Source organism: Tamandua tetradactyla, chromosome 5, assembly GCF_023851605.1.
Source record: "Tamandua tetradactyla isolate mTamTet1 chromosome 5, mTamTet1.pri, whole genome shotgun sequence".
NCBI classification, from domain to species: Eukaryota; Metazoa; Chordata; class Mammalia; order Pilosa; family Myrmecophagidae; genus Tamandua; species Tamandua tetradactyla.
In genome coordinates this window covers 105,388,415-105,415,078 of record NC_135331.1, presented here as the reverse complement: position 1 = coordinate 105,415,078, position 26,664 = coordinate 105,388,415, and the positions used below count along the sequence as shown (strand labels likewise).

The window sequence follows — 26,664 nt, the reverse complement described above, 5'->3', positions numbered from 1 at the left end:
CACGAAATTTTGCACAATTAAAAAATGACATGCTTTCGCCCTGGGGTTTCTTCTTTGTTTGCTTTCTTCCTTCTTACCTTGCCCTCTCTAAACACACATATACTTTCTGTAAAACTTGAAAATAGAAAGCAAAAACCCTCAACTGTTGTAAATCATGAAATTAAAGCTGATTACTTATAAATAAGAATTCTGGATCACTGTATAAACTGTTAAATTTGATTTTTTTTATTACCTATTGTTAAATAAACTGTGTGAGACAGATAAAAAAAATGACAAGCTTCTGAAATACTTTCCCTATGTTGTTTTTGGGAATTTGTTACATCCAAAAAAATTACTTGTTTTTCCAACTGGGCCCTTCATCAAGTGTGCTCATTTATTTGTAAAATACCACTCTTAAACGTTCATTAGCACTGAAACAAACAAGTGTTATAAACTGAAGGAACAAAACCTTTATTACCAAAGCCCAATTATACTTCCAAATAGCAATTCCCGTATCATTCAAAAGCTTCAAAATCTCCACATCAGATCATCTGCCAAAAATCGCATTTTATTTTAAATAGACTGAAACAGGTATGAGGCCTATTATGTAATTCACTAAACTGAGCATTTTTTCCATGAGAAAATATGCTTAAGTTATTATGTGTCTGCTATGTCAAATATTACGTATTTGAAAGACCAACTTTAAATCTGTTTCCCAAAAACATTTCATTCTACTTTGACTAGAAGTATACGGTCCAGATTTTACAAATATATAAACTTCTACATTTACAACCCAAAACAAACAATAGGGCCCTTGATTATTATGATATTCATGAAAATAATACTCTAGTTATGGGATTCTTTATAGTCAACAGAGTCAGTCTAGATGTTAGATAAAGTTCTGGATTCCTCAGTTCTGGAGCACTGATAGGATCCTAAGAAGGATAAGATAGTTTTATCCTTCTTCTAAGTTAACAGGTAAAGGTATCTCAAAAGCACCAGCTCAAGTGAAGACTTCATTCATTGTAAAGACTTACTGTCAGTATTAAAGAAGAAAATATCTTGGCTACTGCCAAGTACCCTCTATACCATTGGTCAAACCAACCAGAGATGAACAAGTCCTATTTGCCTTCCAATGCAGGAATCCATATCCTGTTCTTTCTTAGCCTTCTACTGTTACATTTTAATGTTTCTTGCAACAAACGGCATTGGGACATTATGTCCCAATTATATCTTAATGTACAGCACTTCCTTTTTTGTTTGGATTTTAATGGTTTCATATGTTAACTTTTATTCCTATCATAACACTATAAGCATCCCAACACATTCATAATACTCATCAATAATGGAAGAAAAGAGAGGCAGGAGCATTTACATCAAAATCTGCAAAAATTATGGGACGTTTTTAAAAAACCAGGTTATTCTAATAATAAACCCAACCCTTAACACTGCTGTTAAATTACTTGAGGCTCCAAAGTTTTTATTTCTTCTAACCCCCCTAGCACCTAGTATGGCATTAAGACAAATGCTTCTGAACTAATCTCTCTTATCAAGAGTTCCCTTGATGATGTGACCTTGTGATAGTACCTTCCTCTTAATGTTGGTAGTAACTATTTGTTACTATTACCATATATAAAGTATTTTTCTATTAGAAACCTCCAGTGATTAGATGTTAGTCATTCTCTTAGAATTACTTCGACACTGAATCATCAAAATGAACCTGAGTTTTGTGTTAGTGCAAAAGTACTACAATAAATATTGGAATTCAGGTTCCCAAGTTAGTCATTTCTGCTTTGCAAATGAGCTGAGAAGCAAAATAAGACCATGACAGGAAGTTTAGTGAGATACACAAAGTTTGACAGAGTATAAAATACAAGTCTCCTAGGGCCACTGGAAAAGACTGGTATGGTACAAATAGGTTCTAGAAAAGATGTCCATAACATTGCCACACTTAACACTAGATCAAAAGCTTAGACTGGATACAGATTTAGAATAATGGATTTTTTAAAAAGCAGTTTCTTAGAGAAAAAAAGTCCTTTTTTACATCGACAAACTAGTAAACATGCTTTGGGTAATCAAATAGGGTCGAATGAAAATAGTGAGAAAAAAAGTGGAACTTCTAGCCACCTGAGATCTTCAGAAACAAACAAACAATAAAGAGGTAATGTCAAGTTTGGTGCAAAAGAGGAAATACTTAGGAGCCCAAAAGGAAAGTACTTCCCTCACTTGGGGCTAAAATCAAGGTTATGACTCAAAAATGATAATATGTCATACAGTCTCAGGCCAGAGAAGCCCAGAAAAACTTTGAAGAGAATTAATTTTGTTTAATAGTGGCAATAAATGGCTCTACTGCAAACTACCCTAAAACTTCTATCTAACAGAAACGAAAAGAAGGCTGAGAACAAGGGATAAAGCTGAAGAGAATATGTACATTCTAAGACTGCCTTTGGTGAAACCAAGAGACCCAAAATTGGTAGTACTTTCAAGTTTCTTATGCTTTATTTCCCCATTTATGATTATTTTACTGGCAGTTAAAACTACTAATGCCCTTAATAAGTACGGTGTGATTATTTCTGAAACAGAAGGTAATGTTGCAACATTTCAATCTCCTTTGCACTGGATCTGAAAGGAGCAGAATGCAGGTGAAAGAAGAAAAAAAACAGCTATGAAAAAATAGGCACATCAAATCTCTGGGACCAAAGAGATAGAGGGGTGCTAGAGTATAACCGAAGAAATCCTCAAGCATTTATATAAACAGAAGGTTCTATCTCACCCCACAATTTTCTGAGACCACCTGTGCTGGTCTGTGGTGGACCCCAGAAAAGCCATGCCCTTTGATCCTCATTCAATATTGCTGTATGGGAGTATTTTGATTGTATGCATGAAGATGTGACCCACCCAATTGTGGGTGGTAACTTTTGATTAGATGATTACCATGGAGGTGTGTCCCCACCCACTGAAGGTGGAGTTGCTTGCTGGAATCCTTTAAAAGAGGAAACATTTTGGAGAGAGTCCCTTTTTGGTAGAGCCACGTGAAAGCCAGCAGACGCCGCCATATTCGCCATGTGCCCTTCCAGCTGAGAGAGAAACACTGAACGTCGTAGGCCTTCTTGAACCAAGGTATCTTTCCCTGGATGCCTTAAATTAGACATTTCTATATATTTGCTTTAATTGGGACATTTTTTCGGCCTTAGAACTATAAACTGGCAACTTATTAAATTTCCCTTTTTAAAACTGTAAACTGGCAACTTATTAAATTCCCCTTGTTAAAAGCCATCCCACTTCTGGTATACTGCATTCCAGCAGCTAGCAAACTAGAACACCACCTATCTAGTATCCTCTAGATTCAACTAGTAATGTAGACTAGTAGTGTTAAAGTCCCCAAACAATAAATATATGTCTATAACATAGGAGCTCAGCATCTTGTCAGTATTTACTGCTTGACTCATCCTAAACAATTTAATAATCAAGCTCATTTTTGTCTCCTAGGATCAAATTTTGACCACGCCTGGTTTTGTTTCTCTATGGCTTGGTCTTTAAAACCTACTATCAGACTCCCTTTCCTCCTTTATCCTCAGGATGCCAATATGAACCTCTAATGTCTCTTATCAATCGCCATTCCACTCCCACACCAAGTTGGAATGCTCCACCTATATGCCTACACAGGGCCTTTTGCTACATATCCCTGTTGCTGACAGGCAGGCTGTGGTCATATACAGATCTCCATCCAGATCACCCAGACCAGTGTCTGCCCCTCCTTCCTCTAGAAGTCAACTTATTTACTGTCTGACTGCCAGGACTGTTTGGTCCCTAAATCCTGCTTGTATTCTGTCTGCAGAGTAATTAGATACCAAACTCGAACTAAGCAAGTCATAGCTCCACCATAATGTGATTATCCAATTTACCTAAATTTCAATTACATCATTTTAGGTTTCACTCACTTTTTTTTTCTGAACACAAACTCTCTGCAAAGTTTCAGATCCTTCACAACTTGTTTCGCCAGTTTACCTAGGAGGCCAAGAATTGCTGATCTCTCCTTGCCTCAGCAGGTCTGCCCTAGTCTCACCACATCAAGAATCATGTTACACCCCTTTCTCTGCCTATCTTTAAGACCTTAATACAATGACACCACTTCTTACTCAAAATGATTTAAGAGTAGAAAAAGATACTCCATACCAAAAGAGGAAAAAAATCAAAGATTCAGGTTATGTATACATAAAAATTGGGGGAGGGCCCTCTCTGTGTGGGACATGACTCCCAGGGGTGTGGACCTTCCTGGCAACGTGGGACAAAGATCCTGGAATGAGCTGAGACTCAGCATCAAAGGACTGAGAAAAACCCTAGAATGAGCTGAGAATTAACATCAACAGACTGAGAGAACCTTCTCCACCAAAAAGGGGAAGAGTGAAATGAGGCAAAGTGTCAATGGCTGAGAGATTCCAAACAGAGTAGAGAGGTTATCCTGGAGGTTATTCTTACACATTAAGTAGATATCACCTTGTTGTTCAAGATGTAGTGGAGAGGCTGGAGGGAATTGCCTGAAAATGTAATGCTGTGTTCCAGTAGCCATGTTTCCTGATGATGATTGAACAATGATAATAGCTTTCACAATGAGACTCTGTGAATGTGAAAACCTTATGTCTGATGCTCCTTTTAGCTACTATATCAACAGAAGAGTAGAACATATGGAATAAAAATAAATAATAGGGGGAACAGATGTTAAAATAAATTCAGTTTGAAATAGTGGTAGGTGAAGGCGAGGGGTAAGGGGTATGGTACGTATAGTTTTTTTTCTCTCTATTATCGTTTTATTTCTTTTTCTGTTGTCTTTTTATTTCTTTTTCTAAATCGATGCAAATGTACTAAGAAATGATGAATATGAGAACTATGAGATGATATTAAGAATTACTGATTGTATATGTAGAATGGAATGATTTCTAAATGTTTTGTTAATTTTTTTAATTAATAAAAAAACAAAAACAAAAAAAAACACTGTGCTAAGTGAGATCATACATATTGTATGATTCCATCTGTATGAAATGTCCAGAATAGGCAAATCTATAGAGACATACAGTAGATAACTGATTGCAGTTGCTGAGGTAGAGGACATCAAGGATTGAGGGAAGGGGGTGACAGCTAAAGGACAGAAGGTTTCTCTTTGGGGTGATGAAAATGTTCTGAAATTTGATAGTGGTCGATAGTTGCAAAGCTATGAATATAATAAAAACCACTGAATTGTACACTTTAAAAAAAAATTTGGGGATAGGGTAATTCTGATTGGCAATGCAGCATAAACCAAAAACACTTCATATTTTACAGGACATTTTCTTAAATACCTTAAAAATTAAGATCATTTTATTAAGTTAATGTGACATTTTACTTCACAAACCCCTTATTTTAGAGAAATATACAGCAAACCATAGTGGTTTCTATAGGAAAATATTAAATATTATTAATTTGAATTTTTACCCTTAATGTGATTACTATAGAATTAAATCTATTCAAAATTTGAAACACTCAAACAAATCTGATAATCAGCACTCACTAATTAAAGAATACAACTTTATTAGATTATTAGACTTGCTAGTGATTCAACTTTGAAACAAAAAAATTCTAATATTCCTCTTTCATGCTCTGGATAAGTTTAACTGAAGTAAATCCTGAGATTGAAAGGTAAGGCATTAACAGGCAATCTCCATTTGCGACTAATTATCTGTATGAATCAGGAATTTCTCCAAAATGTGCAACATAGTAAAATATGGAAATAACTTTTTCAATTATATACATATAGCACCTCTAAACAAACTGCAAATTTCTATACATTAAAAAAACCTCAAGACTTAAACATGTTGATTTAAAAGGTTATGTGAGCTTATAAAATAAATCTAAACTAAAAAGTACATAACCTCATCTAAAATCATTAAGAAAAGTTTGGTCTATAAAATCCTGCTTACTTTTTCAAAGATAAAAACTAATATATACACAAAAACACATACAGAAAAACGGAACAGAACTAAGAGTTCAGAAATAAACTCACACTTCTACAGCCAAGTGATTTTGAAAAGGGTACCAAGTCCACTCAAATTGGGGGAAAAATAGTCTCTTAAAAAATAGTGCTGGCTCTCCAAAACATCAACTAGTTCCATCCCCCTATCCCATATTACGGACAGCACCTCCAACATGAAAAAGTTAAAATGGGCATAGGCCAAATACTTCTAAAGAGTGAGAGACAGATAAAAGGTGATGGTGGAATTAAATACAGATAAGGTAGGGTTTAACAAATGAGTATGATTGCTGAAACAGTATATTGACATTTCTTTTAGCCTCCAGTATCTTAGAGCAGCTAGAAGTAAAACCTAAAATTGTGGAACTGTAACCCATACCAAACTTTGAAATCGATTCTATAACTAATCGTTGTCATGTGCTTTGAAATTTATTGCTTTTTTGTATATATGTTATATATGCACACACACATACTCTAGCTGCGTCTGGAGCAAGCTAGAAGGAAAAATCTGAGATCATGGAATGGTCTGGGATTAGTTCTGTAACTACTTGTTGAAGAGTGCTTTGAGAATTATTGCTTTTATTCTTTCTTTGCTTTATATATACATAATATTACACAATTTAAAAAGTTTAAAAAATTAAAGAAAATTTCACTTAAAAAAAATGGTCTGGAAAACTGAATATCCACATGCAAAAGAATGAACCTGGACCCCTACCTCACAACACACACAAAAATTAATACAAAATGGATCAATAACCTAAACAGATGAGCTAAACTCTTGGAAGAGAATACAGAGAAATATATTCAAGACCTTGTATTAGGCAATAGATTCTTAGACTTCACATCAAAACCATGACAACAAAATAAAAAAATAAATTAATCTTCATCAAAATTTAAAATTCCTGTGCAAAGGACTTCATCAAGAAACTAAACAGACAATCTACAGAATGAGAGAGTATATCTGGAAACCAATGCACCTGGTAAAGATTTAATATACAGAATTTATAAAGAACTCCTACAACTCAACAACAAAAGACACACAATACAATTTAAAAACAGGCAAAGGGCTTGAACAGCTACCTCTCCAAAGGAGGTATTCAAATGACCAATAAGTACATGAAAAGATGTTCAACATCATTAGTCATTAAGGAAATGTAAATCAAAGCCACAATGAGATACCACTTCACAAACACTAGAATGGCTAACATTAAAAAATAAAATAAAAGGGAAATTATTGACATGGATATGTACACTGCAAATAGGAACACTCATACATTGTAGGTGGGAATGTAAAATGGTACAGCTGCTATGTAAAGTAGTTTGGCAAGCCCTCAAGAAGACAAACGCAGAATTATCACATGACCCAGCAATCTTACTTCGAGATGTCCAAAATAACTGAAAGCAGGGACTCAAACACTTATTTCCAATATCCATATTGAGTATTATCAATATTCATACCAGCATTACTCACAAAAAACAAAAAAGGTAGAAGTAACCCAAGTGGTCATTAACAGATGAGCAAATTGTGGTAATTATACAATTCTATTCTACTATAAAAAGTTTTGAGACATGCTACATGTATGAACCTTGATGACATCATGTTGAGTGAAATAAACCAGACACAAAAAGATATTGTATGATCTCACTCATATGAAATAACTAGGATATGCAAATACACAGAGATATAAAGTAGATTATAGGTCATAAGGAGTGAGTGAGTGGGATGGGGTGTCAATACTTAATGGACTCAGTTTCTGTAAGGGGTGAGGAAAAGTTTTGGTAATAGATGGTGGTAATGGAGCAGAACATTGTAAATGTAATTAATGAACCTGAATTGCACACTTGAAGATGGTTAAAATGGAGAAAGTTATGTTATATATAAGTACATCCAAAATTTTTTTTCTTAAAAAATAAAATCATATATAGTGTTACTTTGCACCATTTGTTTTGTCTTATTCTGTTCCAAAATGTAGATCTGTACTTTGAAATAAGAATATAAGATTCTATCTCTCCAAAGCCCTACCAAAACATTTTTACACAACACTGATAGTGACTAAATGTACAATTAAAAAATGTTTTTGCATGAAGAAGAATAAAGGAATGTCAATATTGCAAGGTGTTGAAAATAGATGGTCATTCATATTTTAAAACTTCAACTTCTGTGTGAGACTTAAAGCAAGAAATGTTTATTTGGTGAAAAAATCATATTTTGACTAGTGCATTTCCTGATTTAACTTACATGGTCAGTTTAATTTAACACCATAAGTACATGGAACCCTAATAAGACATGAGATTTCGTTGGTTTGTCCAGGTTAGTGATGCCGTGATTAAGTCCCAGACTGATGTGAACAGTGAATAAAGAAGCATTTGCAAATTCCCTTGGGGGAATGGGAAGAAAGGGGGAAAAATTCAACGTCCCCATTTGAAGAATTCTTGATATTCTCACAAGCAGTGGAGACAACCAAATCAATAGGCCAAGCACTCAATCTTGGGGTTTTGCCCCTATGAAACTTATTCCTGCAAAGCACAGGCTAATCCTACTTAAAATCAGGCCTAAGAGTCACCCCCAGGGAACCTCTTTTGTTGCTCAGGTGTGGCCTCTCTCTCTCTTTCTCTCTCTCTCAGCAGACACAGCAAATAAACTCACTGCCCTTCCCAATCCCCATATGGGACATGATTCCCAGGGGTGTAAACCTTCCTGGCATCATGGGACAGAAATGTTAGGATGAACTGGGACTTGGCATCAAGGGATTAAGAAAACCTTCTTGATCAAAAGGGGGAAGAGAGAAATGAGACAAAATAAAGTGTCAGTGGCTGAGAGATTTCGAACAGAACTAAGCGGTTACCCTGGAGACTATTCTTAAACATTATACAGATATACCTTTTTAGTTTATAGTGTATCTGAGTAGCTAAAGGGAAGTATCTGAAAATGGTGAACTATGTTCCAGTAGCCATGTATCCTGAAGATGATTGTATTACATGATATAGCTTTTGCAATGTTGACTGTGTGACTGAAAATTTAGTGCCTGTTGCTCCTTTTATCTACAGTATGGACAGATGAATAAAAAATATGGATAAGAAATAAACAAATGATAGGGGGAACAAAGGTTAAAATAAAGTGAATAGCTTGAAATACTAGAGGTCAATGAGAGGGAGGGGCAAGGGGTATGCAAGTATGAGTTTTTTCTTTTTTTTTATTTCTTTTGCTGGAGAGATGCAAATGTTCATAAAAATGATCACAGTGATGAACACACAACGATGTGATAATACTGTAAGCCACTGATTGTAACCATGTCAAGAATGTTTGTATGTCAAGATGTCAAGAATGTTTGTATGTCTGTTTGTTGTTTACAATACAAATATTTTCAAAAAAATTCTTTCACACAGAATGCCTCAAATTCTTTGACAAGGCAATCTTCCATAATTAGTAAATGTAGGAACTAAAAATTTTGATTCAGTTTATTATAAAATTCAAATAGTGTCTACTAGTACTCATCCACTTAAGTTTCCCCTAAACTACTTATTACTAACCAAGTATGGACTTTCTCATAAACATCCAAAATTGATATATCTTCTACATAATTTCTACAAGATTATATTACATAAAATTCAAACTCTGCTTTCGTACAAGATCATCTAACCCCACTGAAGACAATATCCTCCTTCTGAAGGTCTAAACTGATCTTTTTTTTTTCAAGTTGATGCAAGAATTATGAAAATCATTTTGAAATAGAATCACTTTGAAAATGAAAATAACCAGTACTGACACCATCAGGAGCACTTCACAAATATTAGCTCTTTTAATCCTCCTAACAACCTAGGAAACTGGATTTGAAAACTGAAACACAGAGTGGTTAAATAACTTGCTCAATCACATAGCTTTAAGTGGAAGAGCCAGGATTTGATCTCAGGTAGTTACAGTCAAGAGCCCATGCTATTAAATGACTGTACTACCTAACTGGAAGAACAATCCCTGAAAGTATCAAAGTTATTTCAAAACAAATAACTTAAGATTTTGAGATTTTGTAACAAAATAGATAAATTATGTAAATATTTTAATCCATCTTAAATTTAAAAAATAAAGGCTGCTAAAACAGAACGAAGTATGTCAGATTTATATCAACTCCCTTTAATATAAATATTACATGTCCAATAAATTTAAATTATACATGTACATAAAAATGTTTGACAAATAGTTTTCAAAAATTAACCACAAATACCAGGCCTTCAAAACACATCCTGATCAGTCAAATTCAGAGTACGCTAAAATCACACTCCACCAAGACTACTTGGAACTTACCTAACCAGAGCTCAGCAAGAAGTTAGCAAGAAAAGGTATTGGGCAATCAAAATAGATATTCCAATGTTCAGTACCTCACATACTAAGTAAGGGTGTATTTATTTTTCCTATGCAGAATCACAAATTTGCATACGACTTCCACACTCCTAAAAAATTAGAGAAGGGAGATGAAGAACACTGATCACAGTAAGAAGCACATCCAATAGCAAGGCTGAAAATAAAGTACTTTAAAAAAAAAACTTCAAAATGCAAAGGAATCTTGTCTATACAACATTTAGATAACAGATCCCCAAGACATCACAGTACCTGATGGTAGAAAAAAAGACGTTAAATTATATTCTGCATCCTATTTGTGATAAAAAAATAGAATCGTGTAATTAATTTTAGTATGATTGTCATACAAATCAGTTAAATGATTTCATAATTTGATGCTTAAAGAAATGAGTCCTCAATTACCCAGTGAGCGCAACTAATTAGAAAGGCATTCATCTGAAAGTTCCAAATAGTAAAGGTTTTACTATTTCTAAATTCAAAAGCACTTTGTGCATTAAAGTTACCCAGGAGCAGGAGAGAAAGGGGAGAACATAAAACTAGAAAACAGAGAAGAGCTAGGCGAGTGTCTATAAACATGTTTATAGACACTCTTTTGGTCCACAAAAGAAACTGTGGGCAGAGGGTGCCACATCAGCAGTATTCTACATTTGTCCTGCCTCTAAATCATTGTTAGCTTCACTAATTATTAATTTTGGTTAGTGGTTTGTTGATATGAAGCAATACCAACACTCCCCAACTTCAAAAGTGATAGCGGGGTGGGCCACGGTAGCTCAGTAGACAGAGTTCCTGCCTGCCACGCTCCAAACCCGGGTTCGATTCTTGGTGCCTGACCATGTAAAAAAAAAAAAAAAAAGTGACAGCGTCCTCTTCGGATTTACTCTACAAAACCAAAATTGGGATTAGTCTTACTTAGATCACGCACTGCCCAATATGATCTCAAAATGAACGAAAAAACATTCTCTTTTAAATTGCTTTTAATATTTAAAGGAGGGCGGAGTTAGTGACTTACCCCACATCGAACTTTGCCATCAAATGAATTGTTACACTACCCAAGAAAACTCCCTTTCAAACCAGCCGCAACGCATTCTACTTTCTCTAGCCCCAAAGAAAACACAGAGTAAAAAACATAAGAACTTGTACTTTTCTCTCCTCTAGCACGGAAGTCTAACTCCAAACAGGAAACTGCTCCTCAAAGGGCTCAACACTGACATCCTATCAAACACCATCATCCCTGTCCCCAGGAGATTTAATATAAGTGCCAACACAATTGTCTAGGTAGAAAATCGGAGTAAATACTCAAGTGTCCCTGTTCTTGAGGTATCTCCTGCAAGCTTCGGCAGGAAAAAAGAAAAAGAAAAAGAAATTTCTAACAACAAAATACATCGTCTTAAAAATACAATCTATATAAAGTCTCGCAAAAGATAAAGTTGAAAGTGCTACTTTGTCAAGTTTTCCTATCATCCTCCCCCATCTGACGACCGGGGTTGGGTGGCGAGTGCGGAAAGGGCTGGGGAAGTAAACGAAGCTCCGATTTGGGCTGGACGGTGGGAGAGGAGAGGCGGCCCGGCCGCCCGCCCCTATTTCCCGCACCTTTTGTAAGAGCAGAGGGCAAACAGAGGGAGAGCAACCCTAGAGGAAGCACAGAGAGCCCTCCGCCCGCTTTCTCCGCGACACCAGCAAGGTGGAAAGCAGGGCAAGAAGGGGCGGGAGAAGGGTGGGGTGGCGCGCTCCGCGCACTGCCCGATCCCCGTCCCTCTCGACAGAGGCTGAAAAGGGAACCCGCCTTCCCGATCAAGGGTTCAGGTTGGGAGGCGGGAGGCGCCCTCGAATCTCTTACCCATGCTGCGAGCTCCCGCGGGGAGAAGCCCAGTGCCCGCTGCTCCTCCTCCTGCTGCTCGCGCGGCCGTTCCTGCGGCAGGAGGCGGGCCCCACGCTCCACTCTTGCCCCTCCCGAGTTCAGGCGGGGCGAGGAGGTGCTTCCATCCGCTCGCGGCGCTCTACGGTCAGCACAGCCAGCGCCGCCCGCGAGGAAGAGGCGACGACGGCAGACCCTCACGCTTTAACTTTGCCGAAGCCACTGCGGCGGGAGGACCCTCCCACACCCAACTAGACCGCAGCTTTTCCGACCCGGTCGCTCCCGGGGGTGGGGTTGGAGGTGGGAAGCGGAATCCGCCGACTAGCCCTGGCCGACAGCTTCACCAGGAGCGCCCGCCAAACTCCAGAGTCCGCCTCCCACCGCTCCCCCCAACTCGCGTTGTTTCAAAACGTGACACCAAAATCCGCCGGGGAGAGTCGGTTGAAGCCGGGAAGGTGTCGAGAACAGGGACGGGGAGGAGACAAATCTCGCGAGAACTTCCCTCGTTCGGCCCGCCCCTCCCACTCCCCTCCTGTTGGGCTCTCCTTTTGGCCCCCGGCTCTTGCCAGGTGCGGTGACGTCAAAGCCGAGGGTCTCGCACCGACGGCGTCCAGGTGCGGCAAGCGGAAGACGGTCGGGGGTGAGGGTAGCTATGGTCCTGCGGTTCGGAACCGCGGGGTCAGGCATTTTGCATAGTTTTTCGCCTGGGGTGATGTAAAGAGTTTTTGCTTTTGACTGAGTGGGCCTGGGTTGTCTCTGCGGTGTTGCTTTTCGCTGTGAGGCAGACTCTGGGAGACCTAAAAATAAGGAGGGGCTGGGCGACCCCGCCTGCTTTTGATGCTGAGAGGCCTTGCTGCTGACGCGACCCTACGTTTTAACTTACAAAGTTCCTTACAAATGAGAAATATGCTTGTTCTTCCCTAGGCACGAAATATATGGTGATTTACAGAAATAACTTTATTGGGTTCCTTTCATCTCAGCTTTCTAAATCCCTTTATATGTATTTTTTCTTTATTGAGAAATGTACCCACACGTATAGTCCAACCACATTATACGAATGGCTTAGAGTATCATCACATAGTTGTATGTTCTTCACCATGATCATTTTTAGAACATTTACATCACTTCAGAAAAAGAAACAAACGAAAAAGAACTCATACATCCCTTTGACCCACAGTATTTCAGTTTACCAGGTTTTGCCCTTTATCTCCCCCTACTATTTATTTTTTTTAATTATTAATTAACAGAAAAAAAGAAATTAACCCAACATTTAAAAATTATACCATTCTACATATGCAATCAGTAATTCTTAACATCATCACATAGATGCATGATCATCGTTTCTTAGTACATTTGCATCGGTTTAGAACAACTAGCGATACAACAGAAAAAGATATAGAATGTTAATATAGAGAAAAAAATAAAATAATAATAATAGTTAAAAAAAAAAAACCTATAGCTCAGATGCAGCTTCATGCAGTGTTTTAACATGATTACTTTACAATTAGGTATTATTGTGCTGTCCATTTTTGAGTTTTTGTATCTAGTCCCGTTGCACAGTCTGTATCCCTTCAGCTCCAATTACCCATTATCTTACCCTGTTTCTAACTCCTGCTGGACTGTTACCAATGACATATTCCAAGTTTATTCTCGAATGTCGGTTCACATCAGTGGGACCATACAGTATTTGTCCTTTAGATTTTGGCTAGACTCACTCAGCATAATGTTCTCTAGGTCCATCCATGTTATTACATGCTTCATAAGTTTATCCTGTCTTAAAGCTGCATAATATTCCATCGTATGTATATACCACAGTTTGTTTAGCCACTCATCTGTTGATGGACATTTTGGCTGTTTCCATCTCTTTGCAATTGTAAATAACGCTGCTATAAACATTGGTGTGCAAATGTCCGTTTGTGTCTTTGCCCTTAAGTCCTTTGAGTAGATACCCAGCAATGGTATTGCTGGGTCGTATGGCAATTCTATATTCACCTTTTTGAGGAACCGCCAAACTGCCTTCCACAGTGGTTGCACCATTTGACATTCCCACCAACAGTGGATAAGTGTGCCTCTTTCTCCGCATCCTCTCCAGCACTTGTCATTTTCTGTTTTGTTGATAATGGCCATTCTAGTGGGTGTGAGATGATATCTCATTGTGGTTTTGATTTGCATTTCTCTAATGGCCAGGGACATTGAGCATCTCTTCATGTGCCTTTTGGCCATTTGTATTTCCTCTTCTGAGAGGTGTCTGTTCAAGTCTTTTTCCCATTTTGTAATTGGGTTGGCTGTCTTTTTGTTGTTGTTGAGTTGAACAATCTCTTTATAAATTCTGAATACTAGACCTTTATCTGATATGTCATTTCCAAATATTGTCTCCCATTGTGTAGGCTGTCTTTCTACTTTCTTGATGAAGTTCTTTGATGCACAAAAGTGTTTAATTTTGAGGAGCTCCCATTTATTTATTTCCTTCTTCAGTGCTCTTGCTTTAGGTTTAAGGTCCATAAAACCACCTCTGTAAGTTTCATAAGATATCTCCCAACATTTTCCTCTAACTGTTTTATGGTCTTAGACCTAATGTTTAGATCTTTGATCCATTTTGAGTTAACTTTTGTATAGGGTGTGAGATATGGGTCTTCTTTCATTCTTTACTATTTATTTTTGAGCTTTTTTTTTTTTGCTCATCTATCCATACCCTGGATAAAAGAAGCACCAGACACAACTCGTCACAATCACAGAGTCATATTGTAAAAGCTATATAATTATACAGTCTTCAAGAATCTAGGCTACTGGAACACAGCTCAACATTTTCATGTGCTTCCCTCTAGCCACTATAATACACCATAAACTAAAAAGGGATATCTATATAATGCATAAGAATAACCTCCGGGATAACCTACCTACTCTGTTTGAAACCTCTCAGGCACTGACAGTTTATTTTGTCTCACTGAAATCGAGAACATGGGTTATCAGGTTGGGGCCTATTGTAAAGCGTCCTAGATTGTAAACACTAGCAGGCACATGTATTTAGGAGTTATAACTGATATTTCTCAATTCTGAGATACTGAATTATTTGTATATAACCCGGTCCTTTCCTGAAACTTCAGGTATGTATGTGACAGCGGAGACTCAGAGTTCAAGCATTGAAGCTATGAGAGTCAGCTTTCTCCATTCAGCAGCTGTTTAAAAAGCTGAAAAAGTGATCAGATTTCATCTAAAGATATGAATGAAGCTGATCTGGATAAGACTAAGGTAAATTAGAATACTGGGTAAAGGATGATGTTTTAGCCCATATTTTTAGACTTCAACCTCTGTGCAAGACCAAAGAGAGATGTTTATTTGAAGTGAAGTTTATATTTTGGGTAGCACATTATCTAATTTAACTAGTATGGTCAGTTTACTTAAACACTATAATTACATGGAATCTTGAATAGGATGTGAGATCTTGTTGGTTTGTACAGGTTAGCATGATACCCTCATATATTCCAGAGTAATTTGGGCAGAGTGCAAAGAAGTATTTGCCAAGTCCCCTTGGGGATCTGAGATGAAAGGAAGAAATATTAAATTTCCCCATCTGGGGAATTCCTGATATTCTTATAGCAATGGGGACAACCAATTCAGTAGGCTGAGCCCTCAATCATGGGGTTTGCCTCTATGAAGGTTATTCTTGCAAAGAAGAAGCTAAGCCTACTGATAATTATGCTTAAGAGTCGCCCTTAGAGAACCTCTTTTGTTGCTCAGATGTGGCCTTTCTCACTAAGTTAACTCAGTAGGTGAACTCACTGCCCTCCCTCCCCCCACATGGGACATAACTCCCAGGGTTGTAAATCTCCCTGGCAACATGGGACCTGTCTCCTGAGAATAAGTCCTTTTCTCTTTTGAAAGCACAATTTAAAATGTTACCTAATCAGGAAAAATAAAATAGGTATGATGATTTGATGTATTGCCATTCATATTTTCTAACCTCAATGTGAAGGAGAGCATAGGATTATTGTAATCAAAATATGAGCCATTCTTAGAGTGAGAAACAAGTATTCATTCAACCAGCTTTTTTTTTTTCCTCCCCCTCTGCGCTGGTTTGAAATAATTATATACCCTAGAAAAGCCATGTTTTAATCCTGATCCATCTTGTGAGAGCAACAGTAGGTTGGAATCTTTTGATTACATTGTCTCCATGGAGATGTGACACACCCAGTTGTGAGTATTAAGTTTTTTATTAGATGGAGATGTGACTCCACCCATTCCAGGTGGGTCTTGATGAGTTTACTGGAATCCTTTAAAAGAGGAAACTTTTTGGAGAAAGCAAGAGAGCCATGAGAACCAAGAGCCAAGAACCCACACAGCCAGAGACCTTTGGAGATGAAGAAGAAAGATGCCCCTCAGGGAGCTTCATGAATGAAGCCTGGAGAAAAGCTAGCAGATGTCACCATGTTCACCATGTTCCTTTCCCGTTGAGAGTAAAACCCTGGGGCCACGGTGGCTCAGCAGGCAAGGACGCTTGCCTGCTATGCCAGAGGACCCGGATTCGATTCCCGGTGCCTACCCATATTAAAAAAAGAGAGAGAGAGAAACCCTGAATGTCATCAGCTTCTTAAAGCAAGGTATCTTTCCTTGATGTTTTAGATTGGACATTTTTATAGCCTTGCTTTAATGTGTATATTTTCACAGGCTTAGAACTGTAAACTAGCAACTTAATAAATTCCTCCTTTTAAAAGTCATTCCATTTATGGTGTATCACATTCTGGCAGCTAGCAAACTAGAACACCCTCTGTGGTAGTTAGGTTCAGGAGTCGACTTGGCCAGGTGAAGGTGCCTAGTTCTATTGCTGTGGACATCTAACACTAAGAATGCCTTGCCCTTTAGAACCAAATAGTTCTAAAGTTTCTAAAACTCAGCACAGCCACTTACTTTTTGTGGGGGGGACTTACAAAAAACTATCCTCCATGAACTTCAATTTATCAAGTATGTTGAAAGAAACTGTGGAAAGCACAGTTTCTTGCACATACTAGCAAACTGGTAAATATCCATTCCCACTATCAACTGTAGGCCTGCTTTTGCAGTTTTTCCAGTCTTTTGCTACTTCTAAAAATTTGTGTTAAGTGATAACGGTTCCATGCCGTAGGGTAAGTTTCCAGAAACCTATAACCTTCAGATGGGTCCCTGAACCAGATACATCCTGAAACCTAGAGGGCACAGCATCTCCAGAACATCAGCTAGTTCTGTCTCCCTACCCCATATTACTGACAGCCCTTTCCAACATGAAAAAGTTAGAATGGCCATAGCCCAAATACCCCTAAAGAGTGGGGTAGAAAGATCAAAGGTGATGGTGGAATTATACAGAGAAGGTAGGGTTTAACAAACAAATATGATTACTGAATCATTAAATTGATATTTCTTTTAGTCTCTGGTATCTTAAAGCAGCTGGAAGTAAAAACCAAAAATTGTGGAATTGTACCCATACCAAACTCTGAAATCTGTTCTACAACTAACTATTGCGCTGTGCTTTGAAATTTATTGCTTTTTTTGTATATTTGTTATTTAAAAAAAAAAAAAAGAGGGAAAAAGTTGTTTCTGATGATAAAAAAATATTTATTCCTTCTAGCCTCCTATATTCTGGAGCAGCTAGAAGGAAAAATCTGAGGGGATCATACGGTAGCCCATGACAAACTCTGGGCTCTGTCCTGTAATTACTTGTCAAAGAGTACTTTGAAAATTCCTGCTTTTTTCTTTCTTTGCTTTGTGTATATATGTTATATATACAATAAAAGGAAAAGTTTTTTAGAAGTTTGTAAGTGGTATTTTTATAATGAGAATTATCAAATTCATAAACAGAAACCAAAAATGAGGAAAGAAAAAAAATGTTAATGCCCAAGCTGAAACAAGATATGTATCTTGGCTATTATAATGAAACCATGAAATAGGTGCTTTTTACAGTCAACAAATATGTTATTTATTTATATATAAATAACAAATATTTATTAAGTATTAATTGTGTTCTCTGTCCCTCACCAAGCAAACAAAAAAAGGTTAAGTACAGCCCTTATTCTCAAGGAGTTTGCATTCTAACTAGAAGGTGGTACATGGACGCATAGTTAATCAACGGTATACTGTAGTGAGGGTCAAATACCTACGAATTTAAAGAAAAATAAATTACTGTTGGCAAAACAACATTCAGGGAGAAGTTATGAAATTGAAGTAAAGCTTAGATGAGGACAATAATTCCAATCTGGAGGAGTTCTAGCAGTGATGTGTGGAGGTGGAAATGCAAACAAGCTATTCCTGAACCTTTGAGAAATCAATGTGACTCAGCAACCATTAAGAAAGTAGACCGTTTAAGACTTGATGGAATTAGGCTGAAGGAAGGCGGAAGTTTTTGTGAAAGGAGATAAAGAAAAATTTAATTTAATGGAAGTGCCCTCATCCCACATTCCTAGACATTTCAGGAACAAAGGCCAATGAGTAAAACTGAAGACAGGCCAAGGAAAGCAAACAGGGGAAAAAAGATTTGACAATGGGAGGGTTGTCTTTAAAAGTATAATTTCAGAACATACATAAGAGAATACATAATGTATATATAATTGACTGTATATAACCTAAATATATACAACAGAAAAGTTAAAAGTCAGATTAAAAGTTTCAGTGACTAGGGCAGTGCGACATTGGCTCAGTGGCAAAATTCTTGCCTGTCATGCGGGAAACCAGGTTTGATTCCCAGTGCCTGCTCATGCAAAAGGAAACGTTTCAGTGACTAAATAAATGATAAAAAAGTAGAGGCCACAGGTGAATAAGGTAACTATATTTTCTTAACCAGAATTCATATCACATGATCCAACATGATAAAATTGTTATAATCAGTTCTGTCCTAGCAATTTCAAGATCTGTTCCATCTCTATGGGTACCACAAATTTTAGAAGTATGAAAGTTAAAATAGGCAAATTCATTTTGCAGATTCACATGTCAATATCTACCACATAGTTACTTCAGCAAAGAGGTAGGGTATAAGATCAACATGCAGAAATCAGTAGTGTTTCTATATTCTAGTAATGAATAATCTGGGGAGGAAATGAGGGAGAAAGTCCCATTTACAGTAACAACTAAAAGTATCAAATATCTAGGAAGAAATTTAACCGAGAATGTAAAGGACTTAGAAAACTATAAAACTTTGCTAAAAGAAATCAAATGAGGTAAATAAATGGAAAGACATTCCATGTTCATGAATTGGAAAACTAAATATTGTCAAGATGTCAGTTCTACCAAAAATGATAGGCAGAATCAGTGCAATCCAAATCAAAATCCCATCAGTCTTCTTTGCAGAAATGGAAAATCTAATCATCAAATTTATTTTGAAAGGAAGGAGACCCCAAATAGCCAAAAACATCCTTCAAAACAAGAATGAAGTTAGAAAACTCACACTTCCCAACTTTAAAACTTATTACAAAGCTAGTGGTCCAAACTACATAGTACTGGCACAAGGATAGATACATTAACTAATTGAATAGAATTAAGAGTTCAGAAATAGACCCTCTTATCTATGGCCAATTGATATTTGACAAGGATTCCAAGTCCACTCAATGTAGAAAAAATAGTTTCTTCAACAAATAATGCTGGAAGAACGGATATCCATATGCAAAAGAATGAAGGGGGACCCCTGTCTCACAGTAAATACAAAAATTAACTCAAAATTGATCAAGACATAATTATAAGAACTAGGACTATAAAACTCCTAGAAGAAGGCATAGGAAAGCATCTTCAGGACCTTGTGTTCAGCAATGGCTTCTTAGACTTTACAGCAAAAGCCCTATAAGAATGGTTAAGAAATTTGAAGTAAAGCCAAGAAGTAATCATAATCCCCAAATTAATGCTTTCCTCAAAAGACAAAGAAAATCTCAGCAGAATAATGAAATCTAGACATTCTTATCTTAAAATTATAAAGTTGTATGCAAAATATTTTTTAACTTTTGAGTACAATGCAACTGTTAGTTATTAATTATCCCATGGAGCTCTTTTCATCTTTGTAAGTCTTACCTTCCCAACTTTAAGTAGCCCTCAATGTATGGCACAATGGGATCTACATTTTTATATGGCTGGCGCTTTCCTTAGTTCAAAACTTTGTTTCCTTAGCAATAAACATTAGCTGGATGAAAGAAAATATGGTGAGAAATTAACCTCATACTTATCACATGTATTAGATTTAACCTCAGATTATCTCGTGCCTTTTTTTCCTTAATTGCTATCTTTACATTATAGTGAATTAGTTTTGTTTCCATCCTTCTGTCCTCACCTTTCTTTGTGTTCCAGGACAAATGGACTAATAGCATTAGCTGTTCACTTTTTTTTCCCTACTAACTATTAAATACACCAATCTGGCATCAAAGAGAATAATAAAATCTCTGTGTTAAACATACAATTTCAGACCAACCTAATTTATATAAACTACCATCATTTCTTCTATTTTCTGAAGAATTTGTCAGAAGATATCTATATTGAAAGAACATCTACCTTCTTCCCTTCTGGTAAAAACTGTTGTAACCAGGAAGAGTATGCTAAGAAAAATAAATATTAACTTGACTGCATTATTTTAAAAAGCACTTGGCACAAATATTAAGAATTTCTATTTTGTTTCTTTATTCATCTTAGTTCCACAGCTCTAGATTTCCTGGGCAGTTTTCTTGCTGTTATCTTGTTTAGGCATGGCTGGTTACTGTATACTTAAGCACAAATTGCATCAATTTATAATCTGAATTTTAGAAATCATTCTTTAGAAAACAATTGCAGGAAATAATCTCAACCACAATGCCGGTTTGTAAGGTCACTGAAACTGAAAAATCTCTCTGCTAAAGCTGGTGACCCACTCATCTTATAGCAAATTCCTGTTTTTCTTCTAGCAGTTTGAGGGTTGTCCTCAGATATCTGACAACTCTAAACACTTTTCATTAATGTACATTAAGAAAAAGTTAAACTGAAAAAGAGAACGCCATCCAAATCACTTAACGTGTTGTCAAATGCAAGGACTTTCTTAAGAAGGTTGTTTGTACTTTACTCAGAAGCTAGTGTCATTACAGAGCAAGTCTCATGGGCCCTCAAAGGGAAACTCTTTGAAGGAGCACTATTCTCTCCAAATGTTAAAGCAAGCCTTTTTTGAAAGGTGAGCTATTTTAAGTCATCCCAAATGACAAATACATGGTAGTTTTCAAATATGAGGTAGTGAAATTATACGTACACATGGTTTATATAAAGAATTTCCAGTTATAAATTGACATTCATTCACCTTAACAGACATTTACTGATCATTCATTGTAGATCAGCAGCTGCTCCGTCATAAACATAGAGATGGAAAAATACAGTCCCTGCTCTTAAAAGAGGAAGCATTAAGGAGACTTTTGAGGTACTGGAGCTACCCGATAAGGACAGGGAACTTCTTATTTGGTCAGTCAGGCAGAACAGCAGGCAGGTGTACAGAAGAAAACCCAGGATGCCTGTTGGGGTGGGGGTGGGGGGTTAATGGGGACTATGTGCTGTGGGAATGATTTGAGGTGTCCTGAAAGTTATAGGCAGAAAATGAAGGATTTTAAGTAGGTAACTGATTTGCTCTCTCAGTCACATAAAATAAATTCACATCTCAAAAAATGAGATATAAAACTTTGATTCAATAAGCATTTATTGAGTACCTATTAAGCTCAATCTAATAGTAAATATGTTCTCTATTTGGCTATATATGCTGTGTATGGCAAGACATGAAATGTAGCAAATACAAATGTGGGTTTCAACTAAGAAGGCTACAATGCTTAACTGTTTTGTACATACTCTTATTTAAATAAAGTTCACCTTATTGCAGAGAAGCTGCATTTAAAGTCATCATGACACAGACCAATAAAACTGGGCACAATCTCATGTTAGTAATGCATTTGTAGTATTCTTATTTGTATCTCTTTGCAAATTTTAAGCAATTAAGTGCAAATGACCTGTTGTCCAGTAACTTGAAGCTGATACTTGTACGTATCACAAGTTTATCCACAATAGGGTAGCTTTTTTGAAAACAAAAATATTTGTAATCTGTGTTTCCTTCACTCATGAGATTGTATAAATTTCAAATAAGGAATTAAAAAAAAATAACCCAAGGGAATTCTAAACAGAGGATTCCATCTGTGGTCATTACCCTTGGACATTATCGTTTCTGTATTTGGTCTAATGTGACACTAAAAGGCAATCATCAAGTAGATTTATTTCTATGCTTCTGCTCACCTAGTTATAAATTGTTTCTGAAACAAAAGGTAGAAACTTTATTTCAAATCCACATTTAACTTCCTTCTTTGCACAAATGACACTCAGGATTAGATCCCATCTGAGTCTAGAGTTTTTAAACTGCCTTTCCGGACACTATTTTTATGCCCATAATTAAATGCCTGCCAAAGCAAAAGAATCTCATAAACCAAGACGTTCCTCTCTGTATATTCCTGAGAATTCACATTCCATTCTGCTGGTTTCCCAGCCAGGTCTTACACTCCCACAAATGTACTGCATTCTATATGTGGCTTATAAGCAGATCTCCTTATCCGCCTTGTCCGTTCACACCTCCTCACCCTACATCTGCTTTTTCTCACATCCACTTAAATATCTGACAGCTACTTCAAATGAAACATAGTATATTTCAACCTACATACTCCTGAGGCTAATACCAATACTTCCGTTTATAACCATGAAACTTGAGTCATTCTAAATGATCCCCTACCACTCGGCCTGCCTCCTTTTCTTCCTTTTCAGAGCTGCAGCTTCTTCATCATGAATCATGTCCCCTTTTTCCCTTCAACAGTCATATCTCTGATTCAGACTGTCATAATTTTACCCTTGGGCTACTTTTTTGTTCTTCAATCTCCTAGGCTGTATCCCCATCATTCTTTTTTTTTTTAATTTATTTATTAATTAAAAAAATAAACAAAATAAAACAACATACATAATCAGTAATTCACAATATCATCACTTAGTTGCATATTCATAATTTCATAGAACATTTGTATTAATTCAGAAAAAGAAATAAAAAGACAATAGAAAAAGAAATAAAATGAACACAGGAAAAAAAAAAAAAGATTATACTTACCATACCCCTTACCCCTCGCTTTCATTGATCACTAGCATTTCAAACTAAATTTATTTTAGCATTTGTTCCCCCTATTATTTATTTTTATTCCATATGTTCTACTCCTTTGTTGACAAGGTAGATAAAAGGAGCATCAGACACAAGGTTTTCACAATCACACAGTCACATTGTGACAGCTGTGTCATTATTCAATCATCCTCAAGAAACATGGCTTCTGGAACACAGCTCTACATTTTCAGGCAGTTCTCTCCAGCCTCTCCATTACATCTTGAATAACAAGATGATATCCATTTGATGCATAAGAATAACCTCCAGGATAACCTCTCAACTCTGTTTGGAATCTCTCAGCCATTGACACTTTGCCTCATTTCCCTCTTCCCCCTTTTGGCCGAGAAGGTTTTCTCAATCCCTTGATGCTAAGTCTCAGCTCATTCTAGGGTTTTTCTCAATCCTTTGATACTGAGTCTCCATTCATTCCAAGATCTCTGTCCCACGTTGCCTGGAAGGTCCACATCCCTGGGAGTCATGTCCCACGTAGAGAGGGGTAGGGTGGTGAGATTGCTTGTTGTGTTGGCTAGAGAGAGAGGCCACATCTGAGCAACAAAAGAGACTCTCTTGGGGGTGACTCTTAGGCCTACATTTTTTTTTCTTTTTTTTTTTAATTTGCATGTGGGCAGGAGGCACCAGGAATCAAACTCCAGACCTCCAGTATGGCAGGTGAGAGCTCTGCCTGCTGAGCCACGGCAGCCTGCCCTCTTAGGCCTACATTTTAAGTAGACTTGACCTATCCTTTTTGGAGTTAAGTTTCATATGAACAAACCCCAAGACTGGGGGCTCAGCCTATAGCTTTGGTTGTCCACACTGCTTGTGAGAATATCAAGAATTCAACTTGGGGAAGTTGAATTTCTCCCCGTTCTCACCACTCCCTGAAGGGGGCTTTGCAGTGTATCCCCATCATTCTTATTTTGTTTCTTCACTCCCTACCCTTTCTCTATTTTAAACCATATCTTCCTAATTCATTAACAATGCCTTTGACTGACTGATCCAGTTTATCCAGTCGAGCAAACCCTATATATGTAGCCTCTTTTATCTCTTAATCTTTCTCCCACCAAATATCTTTTCACAGTTTGTAATAGTCTTGGGCTTTATTGAGACTATTATAAAGTAACAAAGACTTTTACTCATTAACAGCACAAAATCTTAATTTATCCCTTAAAATAAGTCAGTATAGTAGGTAAATAAGTCAGCAAAGTAGGTTGACGGTATTAGCAACAACACTAATAATATCTGAAGGCATCTGACCATTTTGAGTGCCAGGCACTGATCTAAACATTCCATATGCCCCAGAAGACATGGTCCTCATTACAACCCTGTGAGTAGTATAGCATTACTGTACCATTTTAAAGAGCAGGAAACTGAGATTTCAGGTAATCCACCCACTTAAGATCACATAGCTCTTAAGGAACACAGCCAATGCTATGGCAGAGGCTTCTGTATACCTCAGGTCAATTCGTTCCTTGAGATGTGGTTTCTTCTTCTGTTAAAGGTGGAGGAGGAGAAAAGAGAGAAAGGTAGATGAGGAAGTAGAAGGAATCTTATTACAGTGGTTTGTTTTATGGAGCAATCAGGAAAGGCTCTGACCTTGATAATAGTAGGTACTTGATACTAATTTCTTTTCACTCCTTTAAGCATTAAGGACCTACTCTGTGCCAGGCACTGCACAGGGGGCTTGTGTAGATGGGTGAATACAAGTGATAAGGAGTCGTGTTTGCTACCCTCATGTAATTTATGGTCTAAAGGAGGAAGCTATGGTTCACAAGTTCACCAAAAAAATCATCTATGTGACTCCTTACATACTCCCTCTACTATGACTCCTTCTCTTTTGAATGTGCTCTTTCCTTTCTTATAAGCACTGTTTATACCTATTCTAAGGCATATGGTGTATTTCCTTTTGTAAATAGTGCTCCTTTCATGCCTCCTTTATCCTGTTATGAGAGTGACCTCCTTGAAGATTATGACTATTTTCTACTCATCTTTGTATTCTTGCCAGTTATTAGTACCTGCCTGCCTATGATTATGTTTATGAGCTAAATTCAACAATAGAAAGACAATTCAAAATTATTTTATCAAGTACTATGATGCAAACATTGACAGATTTGAGGAATAAATAGATGGTTCCCCATTAGTATTGGAAGACTTCGATATATCACTTTCAATTGTGGGTAGAACACCTAGACAGAACATCAATATGGAAATAGGGGACTTGAACAAAACCATAAACCAACTAGGCCTAGTAGAAATATAGGTCTTAATAATTAAAACACTGAATCCAACAACAGCAGAGTACATATTCTTCTTAGGTGCACACAGATCTTTTTCTAGGCTAGACCATACGCTAGGCCACAAAACAAGTCTCAATAAATTTTAAAAGATTAAGATCATGCAAGGTATCTTCTCTAATCACAATGGAATCAAGCTAAAAATCAATAACAGAGAAATAACTTAAAAATTCACAAATATGTGGTAATTAAAAAACACATCTTAAACAACTAATGGGGCAAAAAAGAAATCAATGATATTAAGAAGCATATTGATCCAGCCAACATGACGAGCAGTCTCACCACCACCCCCCTCTCTGCGTGGGACATGACTCCCAGGGATGTGGACCTTCCTAGCAACGTGGGACAGAGATCCTGGAATGAGCTGAGACTCAGCATCAAGGGACTGAGAAAAACCCTAGAATGAGCTGAGAATTAACATCAAGCGATTGAGAGAACCTTCTCGACCAAAGGGGGAAGAGTGAAATGAGACAAAGTGTCAATGGCTGAGAGATTCCAAACAGAGTTTGAGAGGTTATCCTGGAGGTTATTCTTATGCATTAAGTAGATATCACCTTGTTGTTCAAGATGTAGTGGAGAGGCTGGAGGGAACTGCCTGAAAATGTAGAGCTGTGTTCCAGTAGCCATGTTTCTTGATGATGATTGAACAATGATATAGCTTTCACAATGAGACTCTGTGGATGTGAAAACTTTGTGTCTGATGCTCCTTTTAGCTACTATATCAACAGAAGAGTAGAACATATGGAATAAAAATAAATAATAGGGGGAACAAATGTTAAAATAAATTTAGTTTGCAATGCTAGTGGTAAATGAAAGCGAGGGGTAAGGGGTATGGTATGTATAATCTTTTATTTCTCTGTTATCATTTTATTTCTTTTTCTGTTGTCTTTTTATTTCTTTTTCTAAATCGATGCAAATGTTCTAAGAAATGATAAATATGCAACTATGTGATGATATTAAGAATTACTGATTGTATATGTAGAATGGAATGATACCTTAATGTTTTGCTTGTTAATTTTTTTAATTAATAAAAAAAGTTAA

General features: G+C 37.0%; 1 protein-coding gene and 1 long non-coding RNA gene across 4 annotated transcripts in view; one reads left to right on the top strand and one right to left on the bottom strand.

Moving 5' to 3' along the window:
- CD2AP (CD2 associated protein) overlaps positions 1 to 12,687 on the bottom strand; it is a 189,852-nt gene extending 177,165 nt beyond the window's left edge. For both annotated transcript variants that reach the window (XM_077162006.1, XM_077162007.1), the window contains exon 1: positions 12,175 to 12,687. In XM_077162006.1, the coding sequence (XP_077018121.1) occupies positions 12,175 to 12,178 (4 nt within the window). In that variant the 5' untranslated portion in view covers positions 12,179 to 12,687. The remainder of the gene's footprint in view (positions 1 to 12,174) is intronic.
- LOC143684752 (uncharacterized) overlaps positions 12,298 to 26,664 on the top strand; it is a 49,716-nt gene continuing 35,349 nt past the window's right edge. Inside the window, exons 1-3 of one of the 2 annotated variants that reach the window (XR_013176148.1) lie at positions 12,298 to 12,806; positions 15,297 to 15,441; positions 16,437 to 17,609. This is a non-coding gene — a long non-coding RNA (uncharacterized LOC143684752). Of the gene's footprint in view, positions 12,807 to 15,296; positions 15,442 to 16,436; positions 17,610 to 26,664 lie in introns of those variants that run through there. The other variant, XR_013176147.1, reaches the window with a different exon arrangement.